Source organism: Strongylocentrotus purpuratus, unplaced genomic scaffold (assembly GCF_000002235.5).
Source record: "Strongylocentrotus purpuratus isolate Spur 01 unplaced genomic scaffold, Spur_5.0 spur5_scaffold_4, whole genome shotgun sequence".
NCBI classification, from domain to species: domain Eukaryota; kingdom Metazoa; phylum Echinodermata; class Echinoidea; order Camarodonta; family Strongylocentrotidae; genus Strongylocentrotus; species Strongylocentrotus purpuratus.
This window is the reverse complement of record NW_022145610.1, coordinates 35,308,460-35,335,674: the sequence shown is the minus strand read 5'-3', so window position 1 is coordinate 35,335,674 and position 27,215 is coordinate 35,308,460. Positions and strand designations below refer to the sequence as shown.

Genomic DNA, 27,215 nt, shown 5'->3' with positions numbered 1-27,215 from the left:
AAGAGAGGGGTCGGAAAGATTGAGAGGGAGAAAGTGGGAATAGAAAGAAAGTGACAAGGAGAGGGGAAGAGGAGATGAGAGGTACAGAGAGAGGGGTGTGAAGGGAGAGGGAGATAACAAAGAGACGCAAAATAAAAGCTGGTTAAGTTATTTGCTCTTTCCTAACTATAATGTATCTCAATCCTCGGTCAACAATGGATAGGACAGCTAGCCCCCTAGACCATTTTGATGGGGGGGGGGGGGGGCAGATGTATCTTAATCGTATCGGACCATATTGTCGACAAGCTATCAAAACAAAATACAAGAACTTAATTTCAGTGGTCCGTATTTCATTAATTCAGTTAAACCCGACCAATGATCTAAAATCACGTATAAATGAAAATGTAGACCTCATACTAACTCCATGCGTTTAACCCTACTTAAAAAACAAACAGCGTATGTTTAATTGGAGTTGAATTTGGGTCACAGGAGTTCCCTTGTTCATAGCGCAGGTTATGTCAAGTGGAAAAAACTCCGTCCCTCGGATAGGACGTTAAATGGAGGCCCCGTGTAGAGAAGAGTCATCACCTTTGCACGTTAAGAACCCACTGCACTATTCGTATAAGAGTAGGGGGAAACCCCGGTGTAGTGGTCCACCTGCACACCCCCAGTATATAGTACGATAATACTCTGTAAAAGAGGTCTGTACTCAAAAGGAAGAAGAAGAAGAACATGCAAAAACAACAGCAAGAACAAGTCATGTGCACCAATTTTTCTCTCCGATTTGCTGATAAGACTTGAATTTTTTTCGAATGACCGACAGAAAGTTTTGATTGTTATACTCTCCTTAAACAACATGATCGCATGCAACGCAACTCTTAAATAAAATTAATTCAAGAGCAATCCCATAGAACTCATGTTCGGATTACGTCACACGTCAGGATGATTGAACATGACTTGAACATGTCGCAGAGAAGACGCTCGATCGTGTTTCCCAGAGACTTGCTAACATGACTTGAACATGTCGCAGAGTAGACGCTCGATCGGGACGCTTCCAATGGTTCGATGAAAGTACAGGTTCTCAAGGGTCCTGAAAATTATGGGGAAAAAAGAGAGAGGAATAAGTAAAGCAGGAATTTTCCGTCTGAGAGGCATAGCCCCGAAGAAAGTAGCAGGCGCGGATCCAGGATTTCTCTCTCTTAAAAAAAGGAGTGAATTTTCACTCTATTTTCACTTTCTTGGGAGTGACGTCCGTGATCACTTGTTTAGGAGTGAAAATCGATTGATTTTAGAGTGCTCTCTAAGAAGAAAAAAGTGAATGTTCACTCTATTTTCACTACATTTTCACTCTCCAGAGGAGTGACGTCCGTGATCACTCGATTTTTTTAGAGAGCCAAATATTGGTACGTTATGGTGACCAGAAAAGACGTAATTGGGGGGGGGGGGGTGGGTGCAGGGCGAGTTTCCCCCTCCCTCCTCCGCGAAGCGCGGAAGCTTTGACATTTCAATAAATTATTAGAGAAAGAAGACGATTCGTTGTACCGTTCCCAAATATAATCCTCGTCTGAATTATGTTTCCCCCTCTCCCGCGCGAAGTGTGGAAGCTTTTACGTTTTATTAAATCATTAGAGAAAGAAGACGATTCGTTGTGTCGTTATGACTTTTAATCCTCATCTGAATTATGTTTCCCCCGCGCGGAAGCTTTTACGTTTCATTAAATCATTAGAGAAAAAAGACGATTCGTTTTACCGCTCTCGAAAATAATCCTAGTCTGAATTAAGTTTCTCCCTCCCGCGCGAAGCGCGGAAGCTTTTAAGTTTCATTAAATCATTAGCGAAAGAAGACAATTCGTTTTACCGCTATAAAAATTTTAATCCTCGTCTAAATTCAGTTTCCCCCCCCCCCTCCCGCGCGAAGCGCGTAAGCTTTAAAGTTTCATTAAACCATTAGAGAAAGAAGACGATTCGTTGTAACGTTCTCGACTCTTAATCCTTGTCTGAATTCAGTTCCACCCCCCCCCCCTCCTTCGCGAAGGGCGGAAGCCTTGACGTTTTGTTGAATTATTAGAGAAAGCAGACGATTCGTACCGTTCTCGACTCTTAATCTTTGTCTGAATTTCAAAAATGTGCTTTGTCTACTCCCTTTTCTTTCTACGTCCTTTTCCTTTTCACTCTTTTTTTTTTTTGGCCGGCGTTTTTGGGGGGACCACCCCACCGCCCCCCCCCCCCCCCCTGGCTACGCGCCTGCGGTCAGATGAACATACCTTGTCTGCCCCCGGAAGCTCAGGGGTTTACGGTCAGATTAGCATTCAGGGGTCCGCCTTTGGGCCCTAGGCGGGGTCCAGGGGGCAGAGCCCCGGAAGTTCAGGGGTTTTAGGCATTTAATTACGGTCAGATGAGCATTATTTTGATACCTAATTGTGTCACTTATTGGCGTGGGGTTCAGGGGGCGGAGCTCCCGGAAGCTCAAGGGTTTTAGGCACTCAATTACGGTCAGATGAGTATCAAGGGGCCCGCCTTAGGGCTCTTGGTTGGGGTCAGGGGGCAGAGCCCCCGGAAGCTCAGGGGTTTTAGGCGTTTAATTACTGTCAGATGAGCATAGGGCCCTAGGTGGAATCCAGGAGGCAGAGCCCTCGTGATTTTAGGCATTTAATTTAATCATGGTCAGATGAGCATATTTTGATACCTCAATATAAAGTGACACTGGCAGTTAACTATTTTTTTCTTTCTATTTCTCTTCTATTTCGACAAACGCATATAAATGTACAATTTACTTAAAAGTGAGGAAAAATCTGGGAATATTATGTCATTTCAGCATTATTTGTAAACCACCCTTACGGAATTAGAAATAAACCACGTTTGAATTAAATTTCCCCAAAGCCCCCCCACCCCCTCCCCTATCAGTACGCCAGTGCCCCCCCCCCCCCCCGATTTACACCTTGTTGACGAGAAAATTACAACTGATATCTCCTACCTTTCTTCATTCTATTTTTGTTCTTTCCCTTTCTCTTCTCTTTCCCTCTCCCTTCCCTCCCTTCTCTCTCCTTTAGGTTTGTTGGTGGGGGGGGGGCAAGGTCATTTTGGCCCCCACGCCGCTCCACACATTGTTGACTGATCTCCCCTTCTTTTCTCCCTTTTCTTTTCTTCTTCCTCTTTTTTGTTCCCTTTTAGCTCTCCTCTTTTCCTTTTCCTTCCTTCTCTTTTTTTTTTAGCGGGGACGGGGGGGGGGGGGCAAGGGCCTTTTGCCTCCCCCGATCCACAACTTGTAGGCGGAAAAATTGCAACTGATATCCCCCTTCTTTTCTTTTCTTCTTCCTCTTTTTTCCTTCTCTTTATCTCCTCTTTTTCTTTTTTCTTTCCCTTTCCTTCCCTCTCTTTTATTTTTTGATTGGGCATGTAACAGTGCAGGATATATTTGATTTATATGCTTTATTTAAAATAAAATAAAACAGCTACAGTGAAGCTTTTTAAATAATTTACCACTGTGGTAAATTATTTAAAAAAGCTAAAAATATAATCAAATCACCATTTTTCCGAATTAATATTCAATAATGGCAAGAAATATATGATTTAACTCCATAATTTGGGGGTTAATTTCAATGTTATTCATATCGCTCAGTCACATTAGTGTATTGAAGGACAATACACGCCATTAATGGAGGTCCAAATAATGGTTTCCTCCCACCTACAAGCTATCCGTGAAAACGTACGTTTGCGCGTGTCACATCTATCTCTTTCAATACGCTATGGGTTGTAATATTGCACGCACGTGCACATAATTATATAACCCCGGGGGGGGGGGGGGGCTACTCACATATTAGAACATACGAGGGTGTGCCTCTCTAATGGGTCACTTTTGCATAACAAATCCCTAAACATGGGTCCCACTTTAAAAAAAAATACCATTAAAAATGGGTCCGTTTTTTCAAACTTTGCAAACACCTTAAAATTTTCGAGAAAAATTACCCCAAATTACCCCTAATAATGGGTAGGGGTTTCGAGGCTTGAGCGACACACTCCCATCCAAACCTGAGCACCCCCCCCCCCTCCCCCTCCCCCCTTGGGTATATAACAAATCGTTGACACTATCTTCAGCCAATAGAATACTCGCTATTAACAATAATATTTTGAGCTATAAGGCTTCAACCATAACTGTTTGACCTTTGAGGAAACTAGACCGCGCACTGGAGGAACTGAATGGATAAGTATAATCTAATGGAGACGGAGGCGCAAGCTTATAAGACAAAAACATAATCATAAAAAAACCATAAACAGACATGCAGGCATAATCTGCATTTAGGTTTGGAAACAGTCTCCACAATATAAATGTTACGACTTACAAAGCTGCATGTATTGACAAAATGTGTCATGCATTGTAAACAAAGTGCAATTATTATCCTAAGCATAAAAGTGCAAAATGCAAAAGAATACTCGCTAACAATAAGATTTGTCCTATTTGTTTTTATAGAAGCTAGAGGAACTGAAAAGATATTACAATTTTTTATGGAGACCGGAGACGTTACGTTATAAGAATAAAATGTTATGACGTATAATAAATTAATAGCTGAATATATTGACAAAATGTGTGATTTAATGTGAAGGTCGGCTCAAGAACAATGTTATGCATGAAAAAGTGCACTTATTATCTTGAGCATAAAAGTGCAAATGCAGTTCATTGTAATTTGCCATTAAAGTCGATTTCAGAGAATATTGATCCTTTCAAGGCAAAGGTTTTCTTCTACAGGTAAGCAACCGATTCATTTACCATTTACTTTGGGCTCCAAAAAGAATGCAACGAATTCTAATTTTAAAGGATTCTCAAATAACGTTAGATTATTTTGGTCTAATCCAATGACCGGGGTAATAGTATATTTGTAAAGCGCTTAGAGACATTTGTATCAAGCGCTATATAAAAATTAAATATTAAATATTATTATTAATATTGGCAGATGAACAAGCCACGCTTATTAAGTCTGTTAAAGATATTATGTCCCTTTTGCAGCCAACATCAAATTCTGTAGAACTTTGTAGCAATTATGAATATGTCATGTATGTCCTATCTGTGAAGTTTAAACATTAGCAGTGTCCTAATATTCAAATTATGCAAGGAAACCCGTTTACTTGCTAGACTTTACTGTCAGACACTATTGAGTGACTGACTGGCTTTTTCTTCTTTGGTAATAGCATACATAAAATGAGCTGTAAAGGGTACATGAGCATTAGTCTACATCAATAACACACTTCTTGTAATGGCCCAAATTAAACTGATTGAATCTTTGCGTAGCATAAAACGTACGACCATTCGGTACAATGGTCTGAAAATCAGACTATTACTGTGGTATAGTGAGAAAAATTTGATTTGTTATCTTTAAGGCCACCTTAGACTAGACAGAGAGGGGCCTGTGTATTTGCCTCATTACACATATTCAGAACTCACATACTAAGTAGTTCAAATTGAGAGAGTTGTAATTATCCTGAATCTGGATTGTTTATGGAAGTGTAGGTTATTGATAGTATGGTTTGTTAAACATATCTTTGTTTAGACATATTAGGTTGCAGAAAGACTAAATAATTGATTTAGGCGGAAGGATATTAAGAGAGTGATTAGGCAGTTTGGGAAGAACTTTCTTGTGTCTACAGAAAGTTTAGTGCATTGTTCAACCAACTCAGTGAGGAGAGCTGATTGGCAATCAGAGTTTCGCAGTAGAGTATTCAGAATATTTCATGTTTCTGTCGAGGTATGTTAATTGATTTTTGTTATAGTGTAGAATAAGGACTATAGTCATGTTATTATTGATATTGAGTAGAAAGAATGAAGGAAAATGAAGTATTAATAGTGAAGGGATCGCATCACTGGTTAGAGGTCATGAGCACATACAGTGTATGGCCTAGTACATGATACACAATGTACACACGTGTAGTTCGTTGTGCATGAATGACCATGCGTCATCTCGTTGTAGTGGCTTTGTAAACGATGTAAGGCAGAGAATTTTATGTTTATTATAATGTTGATGAGTGTAAATACACATTTAATGTACTTGTATAGCTAAGTGTTATTTAGTTATGGTATTGAGTACTGTAGCTTGAATATAGTGCACTGAGGGAAGTTTGGAGGGATTTGATTAGATAGAAATGTTTGGGTAAAAGTCGAGTTAAGACTGTGTTGTGCTGTGTAAGTAATATTCTCAAATAAGATGGCAGCCTCCATGGGAAGGGTTTATGGTGCAGTTAGTTAAAAATAGGAGTCTACTTATTTCAGTAGATTGGTGTTGGTGCTTGATATAAATTATATCATACTATTATTAGAGAGTAGAGTTTATTAGGAGTTGGTGTATTATTCATTTAATTGATAGGAGTTCCTTTCGTGGATGGGGCTAGAGGTTCAACAGTTGTCGAGGTGTCGCTGATTGACCACGTTTCTGATTGAGAAATAGTTCTGGTGCTTGTTGGAGGTATGACAAATTGAAGCATTTGTTTACATTTCTGTATCTCTTAATCTAGATTCTTTAATACTCAATGTCTGAAGTTGAAGTAATATTGTCATTTTACTTAACGTTTGACTCTTTTATTTCATTGGTTTGAGTCTTTGATTTAATTGGTTCAGTTATTTGATAATGAACAGTGACAATTTTAGTAGAGTATAGATACCACATTATTCATCTGTGTATTGATATACTTGATGCATTTTTACGTTCATAAATAGGATTTAAATTGTTATGATTACATTATCGCATTATAATGTTTTGATGATAACAATTTGATGATATATAGTTGACTGGTTATTCATGGCAAGTAGTGATATTGTCTTTGTTCTAGATTCCAGCGTTTGAGTTGAAGAAGCTGGTTCCATTGTTGTCGTCGTAGCAACAAGTAGTTGTTTAGCAGTCCTAGTTGGGTGAGTCAGGATGGTAGAGCGTGATAGATAGTTTTGAACACGAACACTGCTTGTTATATTACTTCTGTTTCAGGTGTTGATAACAATGTGTTATAACGAATTGTAGGTAGGCAGTCAATGTACATTAATTAGACATTAATTAGAATGAATATCCATGACTATGCATATTTCAGGGGATTATTCTGATGTTAATCTTTAATAGAGTTGATGCTTTCATATTTTAGTGACCTATATTCATACTTTCAGTGAAGAGATTAGTTCGTCATATTTCACACCAAATAGAGGGAATATTTTGGAATGATAAGAAATACATTTTCTTCTTTTACATTGAATTACTCGCTCGATGAATATTGAAGTATCATTGACTTGGTTTTAAAGTGATGTACATTATTGTTGACTCTAAATTGTTGCATGAAAAGATTTTGAACATGTAGTTACTGATGTTCTTTCTTTTGTTGTTTCTTTTCTGCCTTTGCAGAGGTTTTTCTTCTTGTATCACACTTTATGCAGATAGCTCAAGTGGGAAATAAAATCCCGCTCATATCCTACAACCTCGAGTCGTGTCATTGTGTTCTGGTATTGCATTCTTCCTGACAACCGCCCCCCCCCCTTTCTCTCGACTTACCAAAATACTACAGTGGTGTCAGAAGTGGGATTGAACTTGAGCTACAGCGACGAGCATCGGAGGGAAGATTCGCTGAAGGAAGATACGACTTGGAAAACCTCCAGACTACAGGCGATGTGGGAGTAAACCATTAAATAGGTTTATCAGGGATGTAAGCTTTTTACAGTAAACGTAGTTAAAGTTTTGGATTGAAATATTGTTGTAAATGGATTTCTTTTCACAACTGTAAGCCAGCAGGTTCTGTCAATAGATTTCTTTTCACAACTGTAAGCCAGCAGGTTCCAATTGTTTTGAAGGGTAGTCAGCATTCAACAAAATTGACAGACGTACACAAGACGCAAGATGCCAGGTGGTGTTGAAGATGACCCAACTACGTCGGCAGGAGCTTCAGCTCAACCTCCAGGCCTCGCTGAGATGGTGGCAGCCCTTACAGGGGCCTTTCAGAACTTGTCGTCCCCAAGAGGTCTGCCAGCTGTGAAGTTAAGTAGGTTTAGTGGATTTCCCCATAAACAAGGAGACCCGACAATCAACGAATGGCTGCAGGAATTTGATGAGTACTGCAGTTACTACAAACTAGGAAGCAGAGAAGAAGCGAAGGTTCTGCTAACCCATCTTACAGACTCAGCCAAAGATGAAGCAAGATGTTACGACTCTTCAGTCAGGGAGGATAGTAAGGCTTTAAAAAAAGCATTGAAGTCACGTTATGGCCTGAAGGAAACGGTACAACCACTCAGCACAGAGTTACATGCTAGGGTGCAAAAGTCGGGGGAGACCTTAGCGGATTTCAGCAGTGGGCTTATTCGCCTTTACGACCGTATGGAGTCGGCAGCAAGCGGAGATGAAAGAGCGGCCCTGACCATGTTGCGGGACAACACCCTTAAGGAGCGATTTGTCACTGGAGTGAGGGACAAACAAATCCAGAGGGAACTCCGTCGCATACTGTTTTCTGCTGAGGGCAAGCCCTTCATTGACATGCGGAAGGAAGTTCTCCAAACGTTCCAGGATGACGACACAGTGACGTCAAGGCCCAGTATCAGAGAGTGTGAGGTAGAGACAGCGAGAGCATCAGTGACGGCTGAAGACCAAACTATCAAAAGCATGAAGAGTGAGATCACTGAGCTAAAGGAGACTTTGAAAGAGGTAGTTCAAGCCATGAGAGGAATGACCAACAATCCTAGGCAGAGTTCCACATCATTCTGCTATAACTGCAACAAGAAAGGGCATCTAAAGCGAGAATGTAATTCACCCACTCTCTGCTACGGATGTAAACAGACAGGGCATATGAGGAGGGATTGTCCAAGGGAAGTAGGGGTTCGACAATCGCCAAGCACTCCACGGATACAAGACACAACATCTCAAGAGGACCAGATGCAAGGGAATATAAGGAGCTTAGACGCTGGTGGGAGCAACAAAGTACCTAGCTTGGTGTCTACAAGTCCCAAGTCTGTAGTAGGAATAGCAGGAGTACCCACAGGCTGTATTTTAGACACCGGAGCAGAGGCTAGTTTAATTCCTGTATCCTACTATGAAGAGCAGTTGAAGGAAGTTCTTGGTCCCCTTGATGGTAGTGGGGCTGGAATCAGAGTTGTCGGCATCAATGAGAGCAGAGTGCCAGTGATTGGGTACATCCACACCTTCATCACTTTGAATGGGCAGTCCATTGATGTTGGGTTCCTAGTGATCAACGATGAAATGCATACCAAGAAGAAGACCGACTATCCTGTTCTCCTTGGATGTAATGCACTCCGGCCAGTAATACGAAGGAGAGCTTTTAAGGATGATGACGAAGATTGGAGACTTGTCGAGATGACCCTCAATCTGGCACGTGAAAACGAGAGCACTGCAACTCAAGACTCACTCTTGTCATCCAAGGAAAACAAAGTCCTTCCTCCACTGACGGTTCATCGAGTGGAATGTTTGATAAATGATGCACCCTCCTTCAATGAGAATATTCTGATAGGGCCAGATGAACAGGACAGCAGTGTAAACCCTCTAGTGCAGAAAGGACTGGATGTCTATGACACATGTACCAGAGTTGATGGACCAGACTTCCAGGTTACTGTTGTAAACAGATCCACCCAACAATTAGAGATCATGGAAGGTATGGTTTTGGCGTCTGCCACTGAGGTTAAGGAACACCATGAGATTATTGTGCAGGAAAAAGATGGGGTCGTTGAAGTCGATGTAATGAAGATAATGATTGAACCTGGTGCTGAGGTAGCTAGTAGTAGTACACAGAATGACTCTCAAACTCAGACTCCCCAAGAAGGCATGGAGCACACCTGTATGGATGGCGAGAGCATTGAATTGCCAGTAGGTGTGAAACTGGATCATCTCTCGGGAGAAGAAGCAGACTCCATAGCCCAACTTTTAGCTAAGCATCGATCAGCCTTTGCCAAGAGTGACATGGACCTCGGAAACTGTAAGGTGATCCCACATCAGATCCGAACATCGGATGGACCACCTATTCGCCTGCCCTATCGTCGAATTCCCCCTAACCACATGCCAGAACTGAAAGCCCTGCTGCAAGAGATGCTAGAGAAGGGAATCATCAAGCAATCATGCAGTCCCTATGCGAGTCCGGTAGTACCAGTGCGTAAGAAGGATGGATCGATGAGAATATGCATCGACTACCGGCAGCTGAATGCTCGTACAGTACGGGATTCCTTCCCCCTTCCGAGGATTGAGGAGACTCTGGAAGCCCTTGGAGGAGCTAAATTCTTTAGCTCTCTTGACCTCGCTAACGGTTATTTCCAAATAGCAATGGATGAGAACTCCATCGACAAGACAGCCTTCAGAGTTCCATGGGGTCTATTTGAGTTTTTGAGAATGCCCCAAGGATTGGTGAACAGCCCAAGTACCTTCCAGAGGGTAATGGAGCTAGTATTAGGAGATCTCAACCTGACCCAATTGGTGATCTACCTCGACGATATTCTTGTGTTCTCAAGTACACTGGAGGAGCACTTGACTCGACTGGAAGCAGTATTTAGACGACTAACAGAGTATGGTCTGAAGCTGAAAGGGAGGAAGTGTCAGTTCCTTCAAGAAGAAGTCCACCACCTCGGGCATGTCGTCACTGCCTCGGGCATATCCGTTGACCCTAAGAAGATAGAGACTATCAAGACATGGTCCGTACCCAAGACTACTTCTGAGTTGAGATCCTTCCTTGGACTTGCGTCCTATTATCGTAGATTTGTTCCAGGATTTGCAAGCATTGCTACTCCCATGCATGCTTTGATCGGTCATTGCCAGCCTTCCTCTAAGAAATCCAAGAAGCGACACGGAAGCACTTCTAGTCACACAAAAGACTTTGTTTGGACAGAAGAGGTGGATAAGGCGTTTTGTACGCTGAAGGATGCTCTAACGACCACACCAGTCCTTGGATACCCACAGTTTGGCAAGAAGTTTGTGGTGGAGATAGATGCCTCCCTCAAGGGACTAGGTGCATGCTTATCACAACACGGAGAAGATGGGGGACTACACCCACTTGTATACGCAAGCCGAGGACTTCGCCAGGCTGAGAGGAGTTATCCCGATTACTCAAGTTTCAAGCTAGAGCTGCTTGGTCTGAAGTGGGCGATAGCTGATAAGTTCCGGGAGTACCTTATAGGAAGTCAGGTCGAAGTACTCACTGATCATAACCCTCTAGCACACCTAGGAACTGCAAAGCTAGGAGCAACAGAGCAAAGGTGGGTTGCTCAGTTAGCCCCATTCGACCTACAGATCAGATATCGACCAGGAAGAACTAACAAGTGTGCTGATGCTCTCAGCCGTCGACCAGTTGAGTTAGAGCATGAAACCATGGAGCCATTGGTTAAGCAGGTTCTTCACTGTTCAGTGATGCCAGTCGAAGTAGAACAGAACATAAGTAATGATCAGCCAGTATCAGAGATGATGACACCTGGTGTGCTCCCATCGTATGACCTTGAGCAATTGTCAAGACTCCAGCAGGATGACGGAGGGCTGAGCGTTGTGTTGAGTCTATGGAGAGCTGGATGGAAACCAGGGGAGTTGATACCAAATAACACAGCTGAAGTGAGAGGTTGGCTTCGAGAATGGACACAAATAGTGGAGAAGCAAAAAGTGTTATTCCGACGAGTTATGATACAAGGGGATGTTGTTGATCAACTTCTTGTCCCAGTTAGTATTCGACAGACTATCCTGCAGGCCGTGCATGAAGGATGGGGCCATCAAGGTGTAACCAGGACTCTAGGCTTGTTGCGTTCAAGATGCTTTTGGCCAGGTCTACAAGGCGATGTTCGTCGACATATCAAGAAATGTTTCAACTGTACAGTGGCGAAAGCACCTACCCCCACAGTAAAGACACCAATGAGGCATCTGCTCGCATTCAAACCACTAGAGGTCCTTGGAATTGATTTTCTCAAGATGGATCGGGGAAAAGGAGGTTATGAAAACATACTCGTCATGTCAGATGTATACACCAAGTACGCGCAGGCTATCCCTTGTAGGGATCAAACGGCCCACACAGTAGCTCGAGTCCTCAGAGACAGCTGGTTCGTCCACTATGGAATACCACTACGGCTCCACTCAGATCAAGGGAGAGATTTCGAAGGGAACTTGATCCAGGAACTATGCGTCTTGTATGGTATTAAAAAGTCAAGGACTACGCCTTACCACCCAGAGGGAAACGGCCAGGTGGAGCGTTTCAATAGGACGTTGTGCAGCATCATCCGATCGATGGAGCCATCAGATAGGAGGAAGTGGCCCGAGACATTGTCCCATCTAGTGTTTATTTATAACACTACACCACATCGATCCACTGGATATTCTCCATACAGACTGATGTATGGGAGAGAACCATCCCTACCCATAGATCAACTACTGTCTCGTACTGAGCAATCATGGGACGAAGACTTTGTCGAGACACAGGCAGCTGCATTGAGCAGGATGAACAAACTTGTTGAGAAGAATCTTAAGGAGATAGTGTTAGGGAATAAGATCAAGCATGACAAGCAGGTGAAATCTTCTCCCTTGGAGGTTGGGCAGCAAGTACTACTGAAGAGGATGGCCTTCACGACGAGGCATAAGCTAAAGGACAAGTTTTACCGAGATCCGTATGTCATTGTTGATGTCAATAGAGAAGGTGATGTCTATAGTATTCGTCCAATTCATGGCGGGAAGGTAAAGACAGTAAACAGAAAACTACTGATCCCTGACCCAAGGAGTAGTAACGCAGTAGTTGAACCTCCCATTCAGATATGGCAGTCGAATGATGAAGATAGAAGCCAGTCCAGTGATAGTGGAACTGATGAGTCCAGCAGTGAAGAGGAAGGACATGATATATTCCAATTTTATCCTCTATCTTTAAATGAGCAAGAAGCAGCATGTCAAGTACAGACTCAGAATACTCGTCGTTCAAATAGATTAACAAAGGGGGTACATGGGAATCCTTACCATCTTCCACGGTCAACTCTTCCTAACAGTTGAGATATATATCACTTGTGAAGCATGATTTTGTACATTGTATAGTTTTTGTGCTATGTTTCGATATTTTGTGATATTCCAGCTATATCCTTGTATAAATGATGTATTATTGAGGGCAATAAGTGTTTGTCAGGATGGATTGTGGTATAGTGAGAAAAATTTGATTTGTTATCTTTAAGGCCACCTTAGACTAGACAGAGAGGGGCCTGTGTATTTGCCTCATTACACATATTCAGAACTCACATACTAAGTAGTTCAAATTGAGAGAGTTGTAATTATCCTGAATCTGGATTGTTTATGGAAGTGTAGGTTATTGATAGTATGGTTTGTTAAACATATCTTTGTTTAGACATATTAGGTTGCAGAAAGACTAAATAATTGATTTAGGCGGAAGGATATTAAGAGAGTGATTAGGCAGTTTGGGAAGAACTTTCTTGTGTCTACAGAAAGTTTAGTGCATTGTTCAACCAACTCAGTGAGGAGAGCTGATTGGCAATCAGAGTTTCGCAGTAGAGTATTCAGAATATTTCATGTTTCTGTCGAGGTATGTTAATTGATTTTTGTTATAGTGTAGAATAAGGACTATAGTCATGTTATTATTGATATTGAGTAGAAAGAATGAAGGAAAATGAAGTATTAATAGTGAAGGGATCGCATCACTGGTTAGAGGTCATGAGCACATACAGTGTATGGCCTAGTACATGATACACAATGTACACACGTGTAGTTCGTTGTGCATGAATGACCATGCGTCATCTCGTTGTAGTGGCTTTGTAAACGATGTAAGGCAGAGAATTTTATGTTTATTATAATGTTGATGAGTGTAAATACACATTTAATGTACTTGTATAGCTAAGTGTTATTTAGTTATGGTATTGAGTACTGTAGCTTGAATATAGTGCACTGAGGGAAGTTTGGAGGGATTTGATTAGATAGAAATGTTTGGGTAAAAGTCGAGTTAAGACTGTGTTGTGCTGTGTAAGTAATATTCTCAAATAAGATGGCAGCCTCCATGGGAAGGGTTTATGGTGCAGTTAGTTAAAAATAGGAGTCTACTTATTTCAGTAGATTGGTGTTGGTGCTTGATATAAATTATATCATACTATTATTAGAGAGTAGAGTTTATTAGGAGTTGGTGTATTATTCATTTAATTGATAGGAGTTCCTTTCGTGGATGGGGCTAGAGGTTCAACAGTTGTCGAGGTGTCGCTGATTGACCACGTTTCTGATTGAGAAATAGTTCTGGTGCTTGTTGGAGGTATGACAAATTGAAGCATTTGTTTACATTTCTGTATCTCTTAATCTAGATTCTTTAATACTCAATGTCTGAAGTTGAAGTAATATTGTCATTTTACTTAACGTTTGACTCTTTTATTTCATTGGTTTGAGTCTTTGATTTAATTGGTTCAGTTATTTGATAATGAACAGTGACAATTTTAGTAGAGTATAGATACCACATTATTCATCTGTGTATTGATATACTTGATGCATTTTTACGTTCATAAATAGGATTTAAATTGTTATGATTACATTATCGCATTATAATGTTTTGATGATAACAATTTGATGATATATAGTTGACTGGTTATTCATGGCAAGTAGTGATATTGTCTTTGTTCTAGATTCCAGCGTTTGAGTTGAAGAAGCTGGTTCCATTGTTGTCGTCGTAGCAACAAGTAGTTGTTTAGCAGTCCTAGTTGGGTGAGTCAGGATGGTAGAGCGTGATAGATAGTTTTGAACACGAACACTGCTTGTTATATTACTTCTGTTTCAGGTGTTGATAACAATGTGTTATAACGAATTGTAGGTAGGCAGTCAATGTACATTAATTAGACATTAATTAGAATGAATATCCATGACTATGCATATTTCAGGGGATTATTCTGATGTTAATCTTTAATAGAGTTGATGCTTTCATATTTTAGTGACCTATATTCATACTTTCAGTGAAGAGATTAGTTCGTCATATTTCACACCAAATAGAGGGAATATTTTGGAATGATAAGAAATACATTTTCTTCTTTTACATTGAATTACTCGCTCGATGAATATTGAAGTATCATTGACTTGGTTTTAAAGTGATGTACATTATTGTTGACTCTAAATTGTTGCATGAAGAGATTTTGAACATGTAGTTACTGATGTTCTTTCTTTTGTTGTTTCTTTTCTGCCTTTGCAGAGGTTTTTCTTCTTGTATCACACTTTATGCAGATAGCTCAAGTGGGAAATAAAATCCCGCTCATATCCTACAACCTCGAGTCGTGTCATTGTGTTCTGGTATTGCATTCTTCCTGACAACCGCCCCCCCCCCCCCCCCTTTCTCTCGACTTACCAAAATACTACATTACTTACTGGCTCTATAGCTCTTTATGTCGATTCGACAACTAATAGTTGTCATTTTCCCACTTAAAGACATTTTCAAGCACCCTCCCCCCCCCCCCCCTTTTTTTTTTTTTTTTAGGGAAGTTCTAAATTAGTATTATATCTTTCAAATGCCGTTGGAATTTAACCTTTTCATTTTTTTTGGCCTGCAAATGGGACATTGTATCTTTAAGGCCCACACATCATTGATCCAACTCAATGTGTTTACCGTTTATTTTCGCAGTACGATGTCAACCTGGTCAGGCACGTCAAAGACTATTCCAGACTGTGACGCAGACTTGCATCAGTCCAGTGACGTCTCGTGTACAACGGGCAAAATCTAACATACATACTTACTTGGAGCGCACACTGCGTACAGAGGGTAGAAGCAAGAGCAATTTTCCAAAGCGTGCCCTCTGCGTCAAGTAGTGAGCATGGTTATATTCAGCTAAAGTGAGTTGTGTCTCGTCCTGTAGTCTCTCGACTGTCATCACTTCACGAAGACCCCGAGAATCTATTAAAACAAAATATATTGAAAACAGTATTTATGAGTGCCCACAGTGAGATGCGATAACTCTATTTTGCTTGTCAGTTCTTTTTCAGCATTTTGTGATATATACCGCCTTCGGAGAATCCTGAATATGCCACTACCACAAAATATGTATATATACCTGGTCTAAACAAGGTCAAAGCTTTGAGGCATGCGAATTCCATCGGGTCTGCCTGTAGCTCCCTCACTCGGCACACGATGTCTTGCAGGATTCTGACGTCATGCTGAATTGACGTATCTGATTGGTCTTTCTTTAGCGAGTTGAGCGTCTCCGCGCTGACTAGCTGCCCTGTAAATCAAGTGAAAAACACATGAATGATAAGATTGTGGTTGATTTAGGGATTACAACCGGCCCATCTCCCTCCTCTTTAAACGAACGTGGCGTACCCTAAGTTTACAAAAGAGAAATGTGGCCACATCTTTCAAATTCTCAACCCCAAAAGGCCAACAGGATAGTTAAGAGAGTTTATTGTTAGATTGTACCCCGGATTGTAGCCTCCTCTCTTTACAAAACTACCTGGATCCGCCTCTGGTGGAATGAGAAATCAGTGGAAAGCATATCAAGATTTTTTTCATCAGGCCTTTCTATTTCATAACCAATTACATGTTACTGCATTCGTTAAATATTTGAAGAAGACAACAAATTCTTTGCTTAATGGAAGTAAACACTGAACACTGAAAGTAAAAGCAAATGAAACAGTGAGCTGATTACACGACGTGAGTTATGTCTTGTGTCTTGTTCTTCAGATCATACCCCAATTTTCACATTTTCGGTAGACAAATTTCAGAAGGAAACATGGTAACGCTCATTATAAAAGAAGTCACATTATTTACATGAGGTTGCCTTATTGGCATCTTTATCATGCTTAGATGTGAACGTGCTGATGAGGTGACGTGGAATGTATAATATGGGACTCTCTTTATACTGCGTTCTAAAAGTGGAAAAGAATTAATCCCAATGGACATATTAAGAAAGATAGGCTACTGTAGCTTGGATATGGGGCGTGGGGCATGCCCCCGCCCCCAAGAGTAACATGAATAAATACCTGAATGAATACATACAAAAATACGTAAACAAATAAAGAGGAAAATTAAACACAATAGAAAGTGAAAGAAGTAAGAGATTAGGCCATAGAAGAGAGATTACACACCCCTACCATTTACCCCCTATATCCTCGCTTTTATCACCTAAAATAATGGTCTTTCACCAGTGCCACCCCCTCCCCTTTCACGCTGTTCTCGTGATATTTTGTGCCACCTAACGGCTATGCCCACATTACACCTATGGTAATAGTCACTTTCATCAAATGAATTATGCATACCGCATTCTGCAGAAAGTGACCACTGGCAGGCCCCCAGGACGAAGAGTTCTCCCCACGACTCCTCCAGTAAGATGGCCTGATCGCTGAACGGGAGGGTCAAGAACGCCGGCATACCCCGCGCCCACTTCACCGTCATGAACAGCAGACGCGCGGCCCCCTCGTACAGGAGGTCATGTGATGTCAATGGCGTGTTCCTATTGGGCGAGACGGAGTAAGGGTGAATGATGGATGACCCCGGAAGTGGTAGATAGGTGGGCTTGCCTGAAAGACAATATAGCATGAAATCTTTATTTCGAATCATGACTGTTACGACATAGTCACATTACGCTGACAATATTTTCACCAATTTATTAACGGATATAGGTGCTGTCATCTGAGACGGTTGTTCACCTATGGGTGAGTGTTAAAATCTCAATGGTACGACACTTAAAGATAAAGTTGAGTTCTGGTCTTGCGATTGCATTGTGTGTACTGCAAGGTTCTGGAGTCATCAAACTGATAAGAAATTTGGCCCAGTCTTGGTAGAGCTATAACCACTGTACACAGAAAGATGTACATGGGACTACACAAACATGTAGCATAAAAATCTGTCCCGATTTCATGCTGTTACATGCCATATTTAGAATATTAAGGCATTTGAAGAGCCATGCGTTCCAGGGACCATTTTTTATCTGATGTTCTTCCACACTTGCATAATAACAATGATAACGCTCACAAATTATTTTTCACCTCTTCCCAGAACTCAACCTTCTCTTTAGGTCGATTATATAGATAAAACTTTGCCTTACTATCCTGTTTCTCCGACATGTTGTCCTTGGTCGCACAGGTACCCGTTGCTAACCGCTGTACGTCCATGAGGTGAGGCAAATGAACCTGCTGATTGGTTAGTGTTGTCGGAGGTCCGAACATTCCTGCAACTTGATTGGTCAGTTTTGGCGGGAGTCGAGACATGTAATCTGGCACGACGGGAACGAAACAAGACGGCTGCTCCGGTGCGAAAGGCATCATGGGACGTTGGTGCTCGGCAAGCGATGGTATTCTGGGGACTTGGAAGCTGGATTTCGCTGACGAGCTACTATCTTCCATAGGTGAGCTGTGGGAATGGGTAACGGGAATGTTGTAGGGGCGAGCGAAACATCGAGGGGCCCGCTCGTGCTGTACGGCTGGTGTGAAAAGATAGGCAGATAGAGGGAAAGGGAAGAAAAAGAAGATGATGAATAATAAACTTAATAGTAATGAAATGAAGAAGAAAAAGAAGTAGAACAAGAAGGAGAAGAAAAGGAGGAAAGGAAAAGGAGGAGAAGAGGAAATAAGAAAACGAGGATAAGCGATATAAGGGGGGTAAATTAAAGAGAGAGGGAGAGTAAAGAGGGAGAGGGAGAGGCAGGGAGAGAAAAGGGAAAGAGAGAGAGAGAGAGTGGGTGTGTGGGAGAGACAGAGAGAGAAAAAAGAAATAGAGAGAGGGGCACAAGAGAGAGAGAGAGATAAAGAGACATGCAGGTAGATGAGAAAGACAGATAGAGAAATAGGTAGACAGTCAGGGAGAGAAACAGGAAGCAGAGAGGATAAACGGGGAAAAGATAGAAAAGGAAACAGAGTGAGACAGAGAGAGAGAGAGAAAACAAAACCCAGATATATTTCACATGTGGCTCAAACAGTTAATGATTGACTGTCAGCTATCACCCTCATTCCGCTACTACAAGTGTTAAATTATTGTATTGACATGCAAATATTGGAAATTCATTGTTTGTGGGGGCAAAAGACCGAAGCATACGCTAAATGTTAATCAATAGAAGTGAACGAACAACTCTGCAATAACCAACCAACAAACTGTAGTTAACACGAAACCAATCGATTCATCTATATTCCACATCTGTTCCACAAGTTGATAATAACCATAATTAGTACAAAAACACTATTCTGTGGTTCTCAGGTCAACTCACTTTAGCACTCTTTTTTCAAGCTGAAGATTCCATGATGGTGTTTTAAAGGGGTTACACGTGATTTCTCCTTCATTCTTCCCTTCTTTTCTTCCGTTTCGGCCCCGTCGGCCTTGTCGGAAAATCTAAACAAATATATGTTTTCTTCTGAATCTTCTTTTGTTGGATGTTTCCCTTCTTTTGGCGAACACTTGTTGGTAATTGTGGTCCAAAACCTTTGAATTTGATTTACTTTTTTTTTCTTCTTACACATCCACAGCTAACCCCCGCCCCACCCCTTATCGCCCCATCAACGCTCAAAGACCCGCTGCAAAAACCATATACCATTTTTCACAGTCAAATGAATCCCCCTTTGTCAAATCCATTATTAACACCTATTATAATATTTGATAGTTACAGTATTAGTGTTTGCAATTCGCAGAGCATACTTGAATATAGTATTTCATATTTAGTACTGATATAATATGGGATGACTGATGGCTGGAATATTGATCGCTAATAATGAATTGCTCGCGAAACAGTAACAAAGTATGAAATGCAATATGAGCCAGTGTATTATATTGGTTTACCATGAGAGCCAGGCAGTGTTGAAGGAGTCATTAATAAAACTTAATAAGTATTATACGGCCAATTCATATTGAAGGTAGCTGCAAAATTGAGCATTTTATAGATATTTACCTGGGGTAAAAAGAAGTTTTGATCAAATTTGTGGACACATCTTTATATCGAATACACTTGATTTCAAATAAGCTCGTCGTTGCAGCACTAAACCTGAATTTGAAATAAATCAATTCGTGATTTTGCCCCTCGGAATGGCAAAATTTCGAAATTGTTTCAATTCTAATTCTACCTTTCAATATCTCAATTATCGTTCTGCTCACAAAATTTAATAAATATTGCATAACCTTTAATTTACTTCGATGATTGTGACACAGAACGATAATGTAGAACAGGTATGTGCCTACTTCTCATTTTTCTTTATTTTAAAAATGTATAAATATAAAAACGCCTTTTGATATTCGTCCTTTTAGTTACATGTTGGAAAATTTGGAGAAAATGTAATTTCGGTACATTTGGGCCGACACGCATATTCCTCCCCTCAAGCAATTCAAATTACTGTAGCTTCTGTCTCAAGATAATGGAAAAAGAAACATAATGTTACATCGTCTTTATCTTCAACCTTCGATCTCTTTACATTGCTCAAAGACTGCGCCTTACGATGATTTAATCTTAAAGAGTATATAGGCATTGTTTTTGTGTTTTTTTGCAACAAAGATCCCTACATGATTGTATATAACACAATTTCTTTCTTAAATCAATAAAAGTGTGTACAGGGCATTGCCACGTTATGAAAATTATCTTTATCAACATGGTATATCGCACTGTATCATAATAAACTTAAAAATTAAAGTCAAAATGGAAGAAGAAAAAATGAGGAGAAGAGAAAGAAGGGGAATGAAAGAAAGAAGAAGGAAGAAGAAGAAGAAGAAGAAGAAGAAGAAGAAGAAGAAGAAGAAGAAGACGTATATCCAGAAAATGAAAGAAAGGAGAGGAATTAAAGTTGAATAAAGTAGAAGAGAGGAATGAAGGAAAAAGAAAAAGAAGTACGAGGAGGAGAAGAAAAAGAAGTAGAAGTATCAAAGCCTATAACAATAAAGAAGAAAATGAAAAAGGAGACGATCAAAAGAGAGAAGAACAACAGAAAAAGGGAAAATAATACGACAATTACAAACGATAATAATGACGACTAATGTGATGATGAAGAGAGGATGGATGAGAGGGGAGGAAGAAGGGGGCGGGGTGAAGTAGTATAAAAAGACGGAAGGTAGTGCGTCAGCAGACAAATTCAGCTTAGCTTAAAAGAGAAATATTCATCTTTCATTTGTTTGCGGCAACTGTTGGAGATGATCATCAAAGCCATGTTAATCATTAAAAATATGTTGCGATGTAAATCCCTATTATAAGTTGTTATTGCATGGTCAGGATGGTTGTAAATATAATTGTGGTGATATCTGAAATAAATACTAGCGGGTAAAGGAGCATTGAAATTGGAAGATAACATACCATCAAACATTGGGAACGGGGCACCCCTACCCCTCCGCCGCTCTCCGCCACAAATACATGTTATTGGCACGTACAATGTGGCAGCTCGTACTTGGACGCGTGCCCTGCATAAACATTGATCACATTAATCCGACTTATCTGAACGATAAAGATTGACGTAAGTGATTACATCTCTTTCCATCTCTCTCTCTCTTTCTCTCTCTCTCTCTCTCTCTCTCTCTCTCTCTCCCTCTCACCTTCTCAGTCTATACTAATCATTGGATCTTTCCATACAATACTTTATAGTCATAAACGTGTCCATCACTTGTTTTAAAGACTCGGTGCGTCGATGAAATATTTAGAATGAGGGGGAAAAAACAAAAAAACAATGGAAGACAGGGGGATAAAAAAAGGGCATAACATATTACAAATTGCCGAGAAGGGCAGAATGTATGTTTGCAAATATTCCTACTAAAATCTGAATGGATGTGGTGGTGCACATGTGCACGTGATAGTAGCAGTTAAAGGGGTGGGTGAGAGGGTGACACCCTTTCTACCAATCTTCTTTTTTTTTTTACATTGGCCATAATCATACATAACGTCCTAAAATTTCTCTGAAGCAGTGGCGGTTCTAGGGGGTGTTGGGAAGGGCTCAACCCCCTTGTAAGACCCCACCCCTCTCGATTAATCTTCTAGAACCGCTTCTGTTCTGAAGAGTCTTGTGATTGGCTTCCGAGTCAGCACCCCAAAATACTTCGCAATACCAAGGAGCTTGCCAAGGATTTCCTTTGGGAATACTAAGATTTCTGCAGAATGGTACAATCTAATTCAAGACTTTTCATGTTTTGAGGTCTGCAAATAGTAGAGCTATTACTGTAAGTAGATAACAAAAGAGTCGCGTGCGCTTGAAGATTACAAAGCGCTTATATCATTAAGTAAACACACCCTCTTCATTGTTTTTTATTATTATCAAAGTCACGGAAATCTTAAGCAAATTTGCCTCTCGTTTAGTATAACCGCATACTTATTATCAGCAAGAAAACATGTTATGATCCCACGTCCATTGACCGTTAGACTTTATTAAGTCATCTGAAACCAATAACAGTTGGCCACAAGCTAGCTATTAAGCTAATCGTTCAAAGACTAATCTTAAGATGATGTCGTGTATCGAAAATAGTTTTTTTGAAAGTTGACAGCTTGATACGAAAAAGTAACGAGGAGTATGAGAGATATTGGAAGAGAAGATGGTTTTGAGTTCTGCTTTGACCCGTTAAAGTTCATGTGAAACCACACAGGCGTTGCCTACATACTATATCTATTAACCTAAAGCTACGGTCACAAAGGTTCGTACGATGCGTTCGTACGAATCTCCCTGTTTTTCCATTGTCTTCCCGAATTTCCATTGTCTGAAAATCATTCGTATGGCATTCGTAGCAGTTCGTAATGGCATTTGTGACAGAGGCCTAACCATGCTAACTGCTCAAAGACTAATCTTAAGACCCCATCTCTCCTCGAAAATACCGAACTTAGATGACGACCAAAAGATTCTTAGTAATACAAGATGAAATTAAGAAATACTGCAATGATGAAATATTTAGAAGAACAGTTCGTCCAGAACAAGTTAGGGAGAGTCTCAGAAAATGCCATTAATACAACAGAGGAGGTAACATTGGAACGTTGGAACAATTTGACTTGACATGAGTCAGTCTAAATATAGCTATTAACGTAATCGCTCTAATTCGAATGGATGATAATATATCCGAAAATATCGAATGTAGAATACGAGGAAAAGTTATGTAAAATCCGAATGTAAGAAATACAGCGAGGGGGTGGTAAGAGTAATACAAGTGACCCGGTGAAGTCATCTAATCAGTCATTATGCAGCTCTTAACCACATCGCTCGCAGAATAATGTTATTATGAAGTCATATTTCGGAAATACATACATCTCCTTTTATATTTCAAAATTAGAAAACGACAAGATGTATGGCGAGTGTAAGAAAGAACCAGATGAAGTCCTATAGAACAAACTAGAATTGGCCAGAAGGTATAGCTATTATATCCTAATCGCTCAAATACTGAACTATATAAAGACGAGATCGAGAATAGCTTCTTCAGAATTACTTGCCAAAAAGAATGTTTAGTAAAAATGACGAATTCAACAAGGATGACATTGTTAGAACAATAGTTTGACACGGTAAAATCATCTAGTCATAGTAATGAGAACAAAGACAACTCAAAGATGTATGGGAAGTTGTATGGAACTTTTACCATTCTGTCACTTTTAACATGTTCTTGCAAGCGTCCATTGGCAAGATAGTAATTACCTACTTTTGCCACTCTTCACCCAGGTGTTAAATAGGTACCTGGTAAGAAGGATTTGTTGAAGTGCACTAATTTTGATAAACACAATAAGCCCTAGCCTCGGACATTTTCGACGGCGAATGTGCTCTATATCTGTATAATAACTATTGCACCAGACAATTAAAGAACTACAAAAACAGTGTGCCCTCATTTGGCGATTTAGATCAAAAGTAATGTATTTAAGATTCATTGCTTTGATACGCAGTTTTGGAATAACATAGGTCTATATTTTGTATCAACGGACATTTCCTGTAAAAATCATAAAGCTTCCTTTAATTGAAGGAGGAATATTCATTTATTGTTTATTTCCTTACCATCTCGGTTCATGTTGACAGCAAGGCATTTCCGATACCTGCAGGCCTGGCACTGGTTCCTCCTTGGGACATTGACGATACACCGGCCGCCATCCCGACAGACATAGGCCAGGTTTCGCCTCACGCTCCGCTTGAAGAACCCACGGCATCCATCGCAGCTGTACACGCCATAGTGGCGCCCTGAACTCCTGTCCCCGCACACTTGGCATGGAATGTCCAGTCCTCGCTCACCTCGCACCGCTGCTCGGCCGGGGTGGACTGATTGCGCCTTTCCGGTGGTGGGGTTGATGATCCCGCTGGGGTTGCTGATGCTAGTGGTGCCTAAACCTACGAGAGATGACACCGTGAATTGACTTGGTGGTGTGGGAAGCTGCGGGTCGACGGAACTTACAGAAGATGCGTTACCAAGGTGGTGGATGCTGATCATGTTATCAGCCACATCTATGCTCGTTTCACTTGCTGGAGTATTTGCATTTGCACTTCCACTCGATGAACTAAGGTTCGGAGACTGTCTTGGGGAGATGTTGACGTCACAATGGTTAGGTGAACCATTCTCACTCCTGCAAGTGGTCTCTGTGGGTGTATCATCACAATTCTCTGGAGAAACATTCATGTGTCCCTCACGAATTTCAGTATCATGGCCTTTCTCCTGTAACATTGTAGGTTTGCAGTCTGCTTCAGGTGGCTGCACATCAGTCTTACTTTCTAGAGAAGTCGAGTCCTCGTCTGGTTCTTCTTGATGAATGGTCGGAGATTGGCCTTGCAGCGAACAACTAGATGAATCAGAAGACATTATGAAGGCCAATGGTTTGTTCCAAAGGGAAAGGAAATTGTGATACACAATTAAAAATAAATGTCACAACTGAAGTTTCTTGAAGACAATACTGAAAATGAAAAGTGTACGTTTGGAAGACATAAGACTGACAAGCGAGTTTATGAGTACATTTGCAATAATCAAATGCATTTGAAATTAAATCTGATACACAGCATTTAATTGGAAAGGTTCGAAATTCCTATGCACATGTCACTTCAAAGCTGCACTTCAGAGTAATGAACCAGGCACCAATCGGCAGAAAGAAAAAAAACTCGAGTACACAAACCTGTTGGCAAAGCTCGAAGTGTCAGCTGCAAAATGAGCAGCTCCACGACTGATTTTATTCATAGATTTCATTCTGTGTCTGGATTCTCACCAGGGTACACAATCATCATCGATAGAGCAATGATGAAGAAAAACAAAAGGCACCCGATTAGAAATCTATGGATGAGCTGGGAGAAATCTAGTCCGGCTTTACAACGGATTGTCCCAAAGATCAAATTGTACTTTTTAAAGATTTGGGTAACGATGTTGATGATAACAATTAACGGTATCATCACTAGTAAAACGAAGAAAATAATGATGATGGTGATCATGATGATAAGGTTTTGAGAATAAAAGTGATGAAGACGATGATGGTGACGACGAGGATGATATCTTTATAAGAAAAACTGATACTGCTTTCGTTACGAGGATGACAAAGTCAATCAGGAGAAAGAGAGAGAGAGAGAGAGGGTAGACAGGGAGGAGTAAGATAATAATAATAATTATTATTATGTTGATCTTGTATCAAATTCATGTTTCATTTTACTTGTTTTGTAAATAATATATATGTATTTTAAAATGGAACAATAAAGTCCCTCTGAAGAGGTAAAGAGAAACAAAAATAATAGGAATTTGAATAGCGCCGTCTATCTAGACAATGCTATTCCGAGGCGCACAAGAAAAATAGAACGAATGAGAAAGTTTGGACGAGAAAGTTCGGATGATATTGAGAAGGACGATCCCTCGACGATAATGTTGCTAACTGCTGCTGCTCGTGCTGGTGATAGTGGTTCACTTGATTCAACTAATTCAATAACATTGATGTTGCAAATGATAGATAAGAATGCAAGAAATATAGGTTTCGTAGGGTCCTCTCTAAGTAACTATAGTCAGGTGATAGTAGAATACAGATTATGTTGATAATAGATATTTTGAGAATGATGGTTACATCTTTGACCAGGTTTCGTTGTATATATCAGAGTATTTCAAAGTATCTGGATCAAGGACAAAGTATACTCCTTTTCATTGGAACAATGTTCAGTTCGGGGATTAATACATTTTAAAGATAACACGGAGACTAGTTTAAATAGAGGAGGACACCATTTTACGAGACAGAGGTTTTGTAATAGAACGTGGGAACTATGCAATGTGACGCCGCGAGACCAGCCTCTGACTGCATGCACTTTGGTTATACGTATCGTGATCGGGACTACCACTGACTACGAGAGATGAAGGGAGGGAGGGAGGGAGGGGTATTCCTTCTGATTTGGGGTTGCAATCTATTGGGGGTCAAGGTGGGAGGGGTTTATTCCACTACGAGCACTGGCGAAATTAAGGGGCACAACCGGCCCGTACCCCCATTTTGAAACCTTAGTGCTATACCTAATGTCAACCTTCACCCAATTTACAGGCAGTGGATCTGTCTCTTTTTAAATTATCTATCTGTTGTAGTATATTTGACAAAATTACTGAATTGTAAATGCATACACAATATGCGCACCGAAATGATAAGTTAATTTAATGAATAGGGTATATGGCAAAATGATCGCTCGCTTCGCTTGCTTCGTTTTCTCCCAAACCTTACAACCTAAATAGTTGCTATTTTTGGGCAAAAGACATCAGACCATTGCGAATTTTGCCCATATGTCCACTGGGATACCCTTGTCCTTTCCATTTTATGGCTACGCCCCTGGTTGATTGAAAAGGAAAATGGAAATGAATGAGAGGGGGCGGAAATATTCGAGAGACACGGAACGAGACCACAAGACAGAAAAATAAGGATACTCTCAAAAACTATGTATAGGAACTGAAATCACTTTATGGAGGAGTTTTATTACATTATAGGGATCCAACGCTCTAAAAGAGGGGATTTTACTCCCAAAGACGATTTCAAACCACTCATTTGGACCGGGTTCACTACAATTCGGAGTGGATTCAACTCGAATGGAAGTGGTTCCCGATAAGATTCCTACATAAGTCAATTTCGAACCCTTTGCATAAAGAGAGTATATAGAAAGGAAACAGAAAGATATAGATTCAAAGATCAAGAGAGACGAAGTGAAAGAAAGGATATGCTCTATTACTCAAATTCGAAAGCGAAAGATCGTTGGGGAAATTTATCATCAAACTAATCTGTTGTCATTTCGCGAATAACAGTTTCACTTTTTTGTTGGTAATTTGTAAACTAATATATGGTATGTAATCAAAGTTAAATGGATAGATAATCAGAGAGGTATCGTATATAGTTTCAATTGTCGTAGGACAAAAAGGCAAAATCGGGTGAGGTCTCTATGAGAGAGG

General features: G+C 40.5%; 1 protein-coding gene and 1 long non-coding RNA gene across 2 annotated transcripts; one reads left to right on the top strand and one right to left on the bottom strand.

Annotated features, from left to right (window-relative positions):
* Positions 1-647: 647 nt before the first annotated feature.
* LOC100894087 (nuclear receptor subfamily 2 group E member 1) lies at positions 648-24,702 on the bottom strand. The gene is made up of 6 exons (XM_030997920.1): positions 23,837-24,702; positions 17,965-18,339; positions 17,177-17,437; positions 15,976-16,143; positions 15,662-15,818; positions 648-1,069 (listed from the first exon to the last, which is right to left on the bottom strand). Exons 1-6 carry the CDS (start codon positions 24,627-24,629, stop codon positions 985-987), a joined length of 1,839 nt encoding a protein of 612 aa, XP_030853780.1. The 5' UTR covers positions 24,630-24,702; the 3' UTR covers positions 648-984.
* Positions 5,316-15,071, top strand: LOC100894010. Its single transcript, XR_004066403.1, has 3 exons — positions 5,316-6,873; positions 7,352-7,649; positions 14,103-15,071. It is a non-coding gene; the product is annotated as an uncharacterized LOC100894010 (long non-coding RNA).
* Positions 24,703-27,215: the final 2,513 nt, after the last annotated feature.

Excerpts from the sequence above, each read along its gene's own strand:
- LOC100894087 (XM_030997920.1), bottom strand. The coding sequence starts at position 24,629 with ATGTCTTCTGATTCATCTAGTTGTTCGCTGCAAGGCCAATCTCCGACC. Across the intron at positions 15,819-15,975 it reads TTTGACCTTGTTTAGACCAG|ATTCTCGGGGTCTTCGTGAA; the intron begins GTATATATACAT and ends TTGTTTTAATAG. Across the intron at positions 1,070-15,661 it reads GTACGCAGTGTGCGCTCCAA|GACCCTTGAGAACCTGTACT; the intron begins GTAAGTATGTAT and ends CATAATTTTCAG.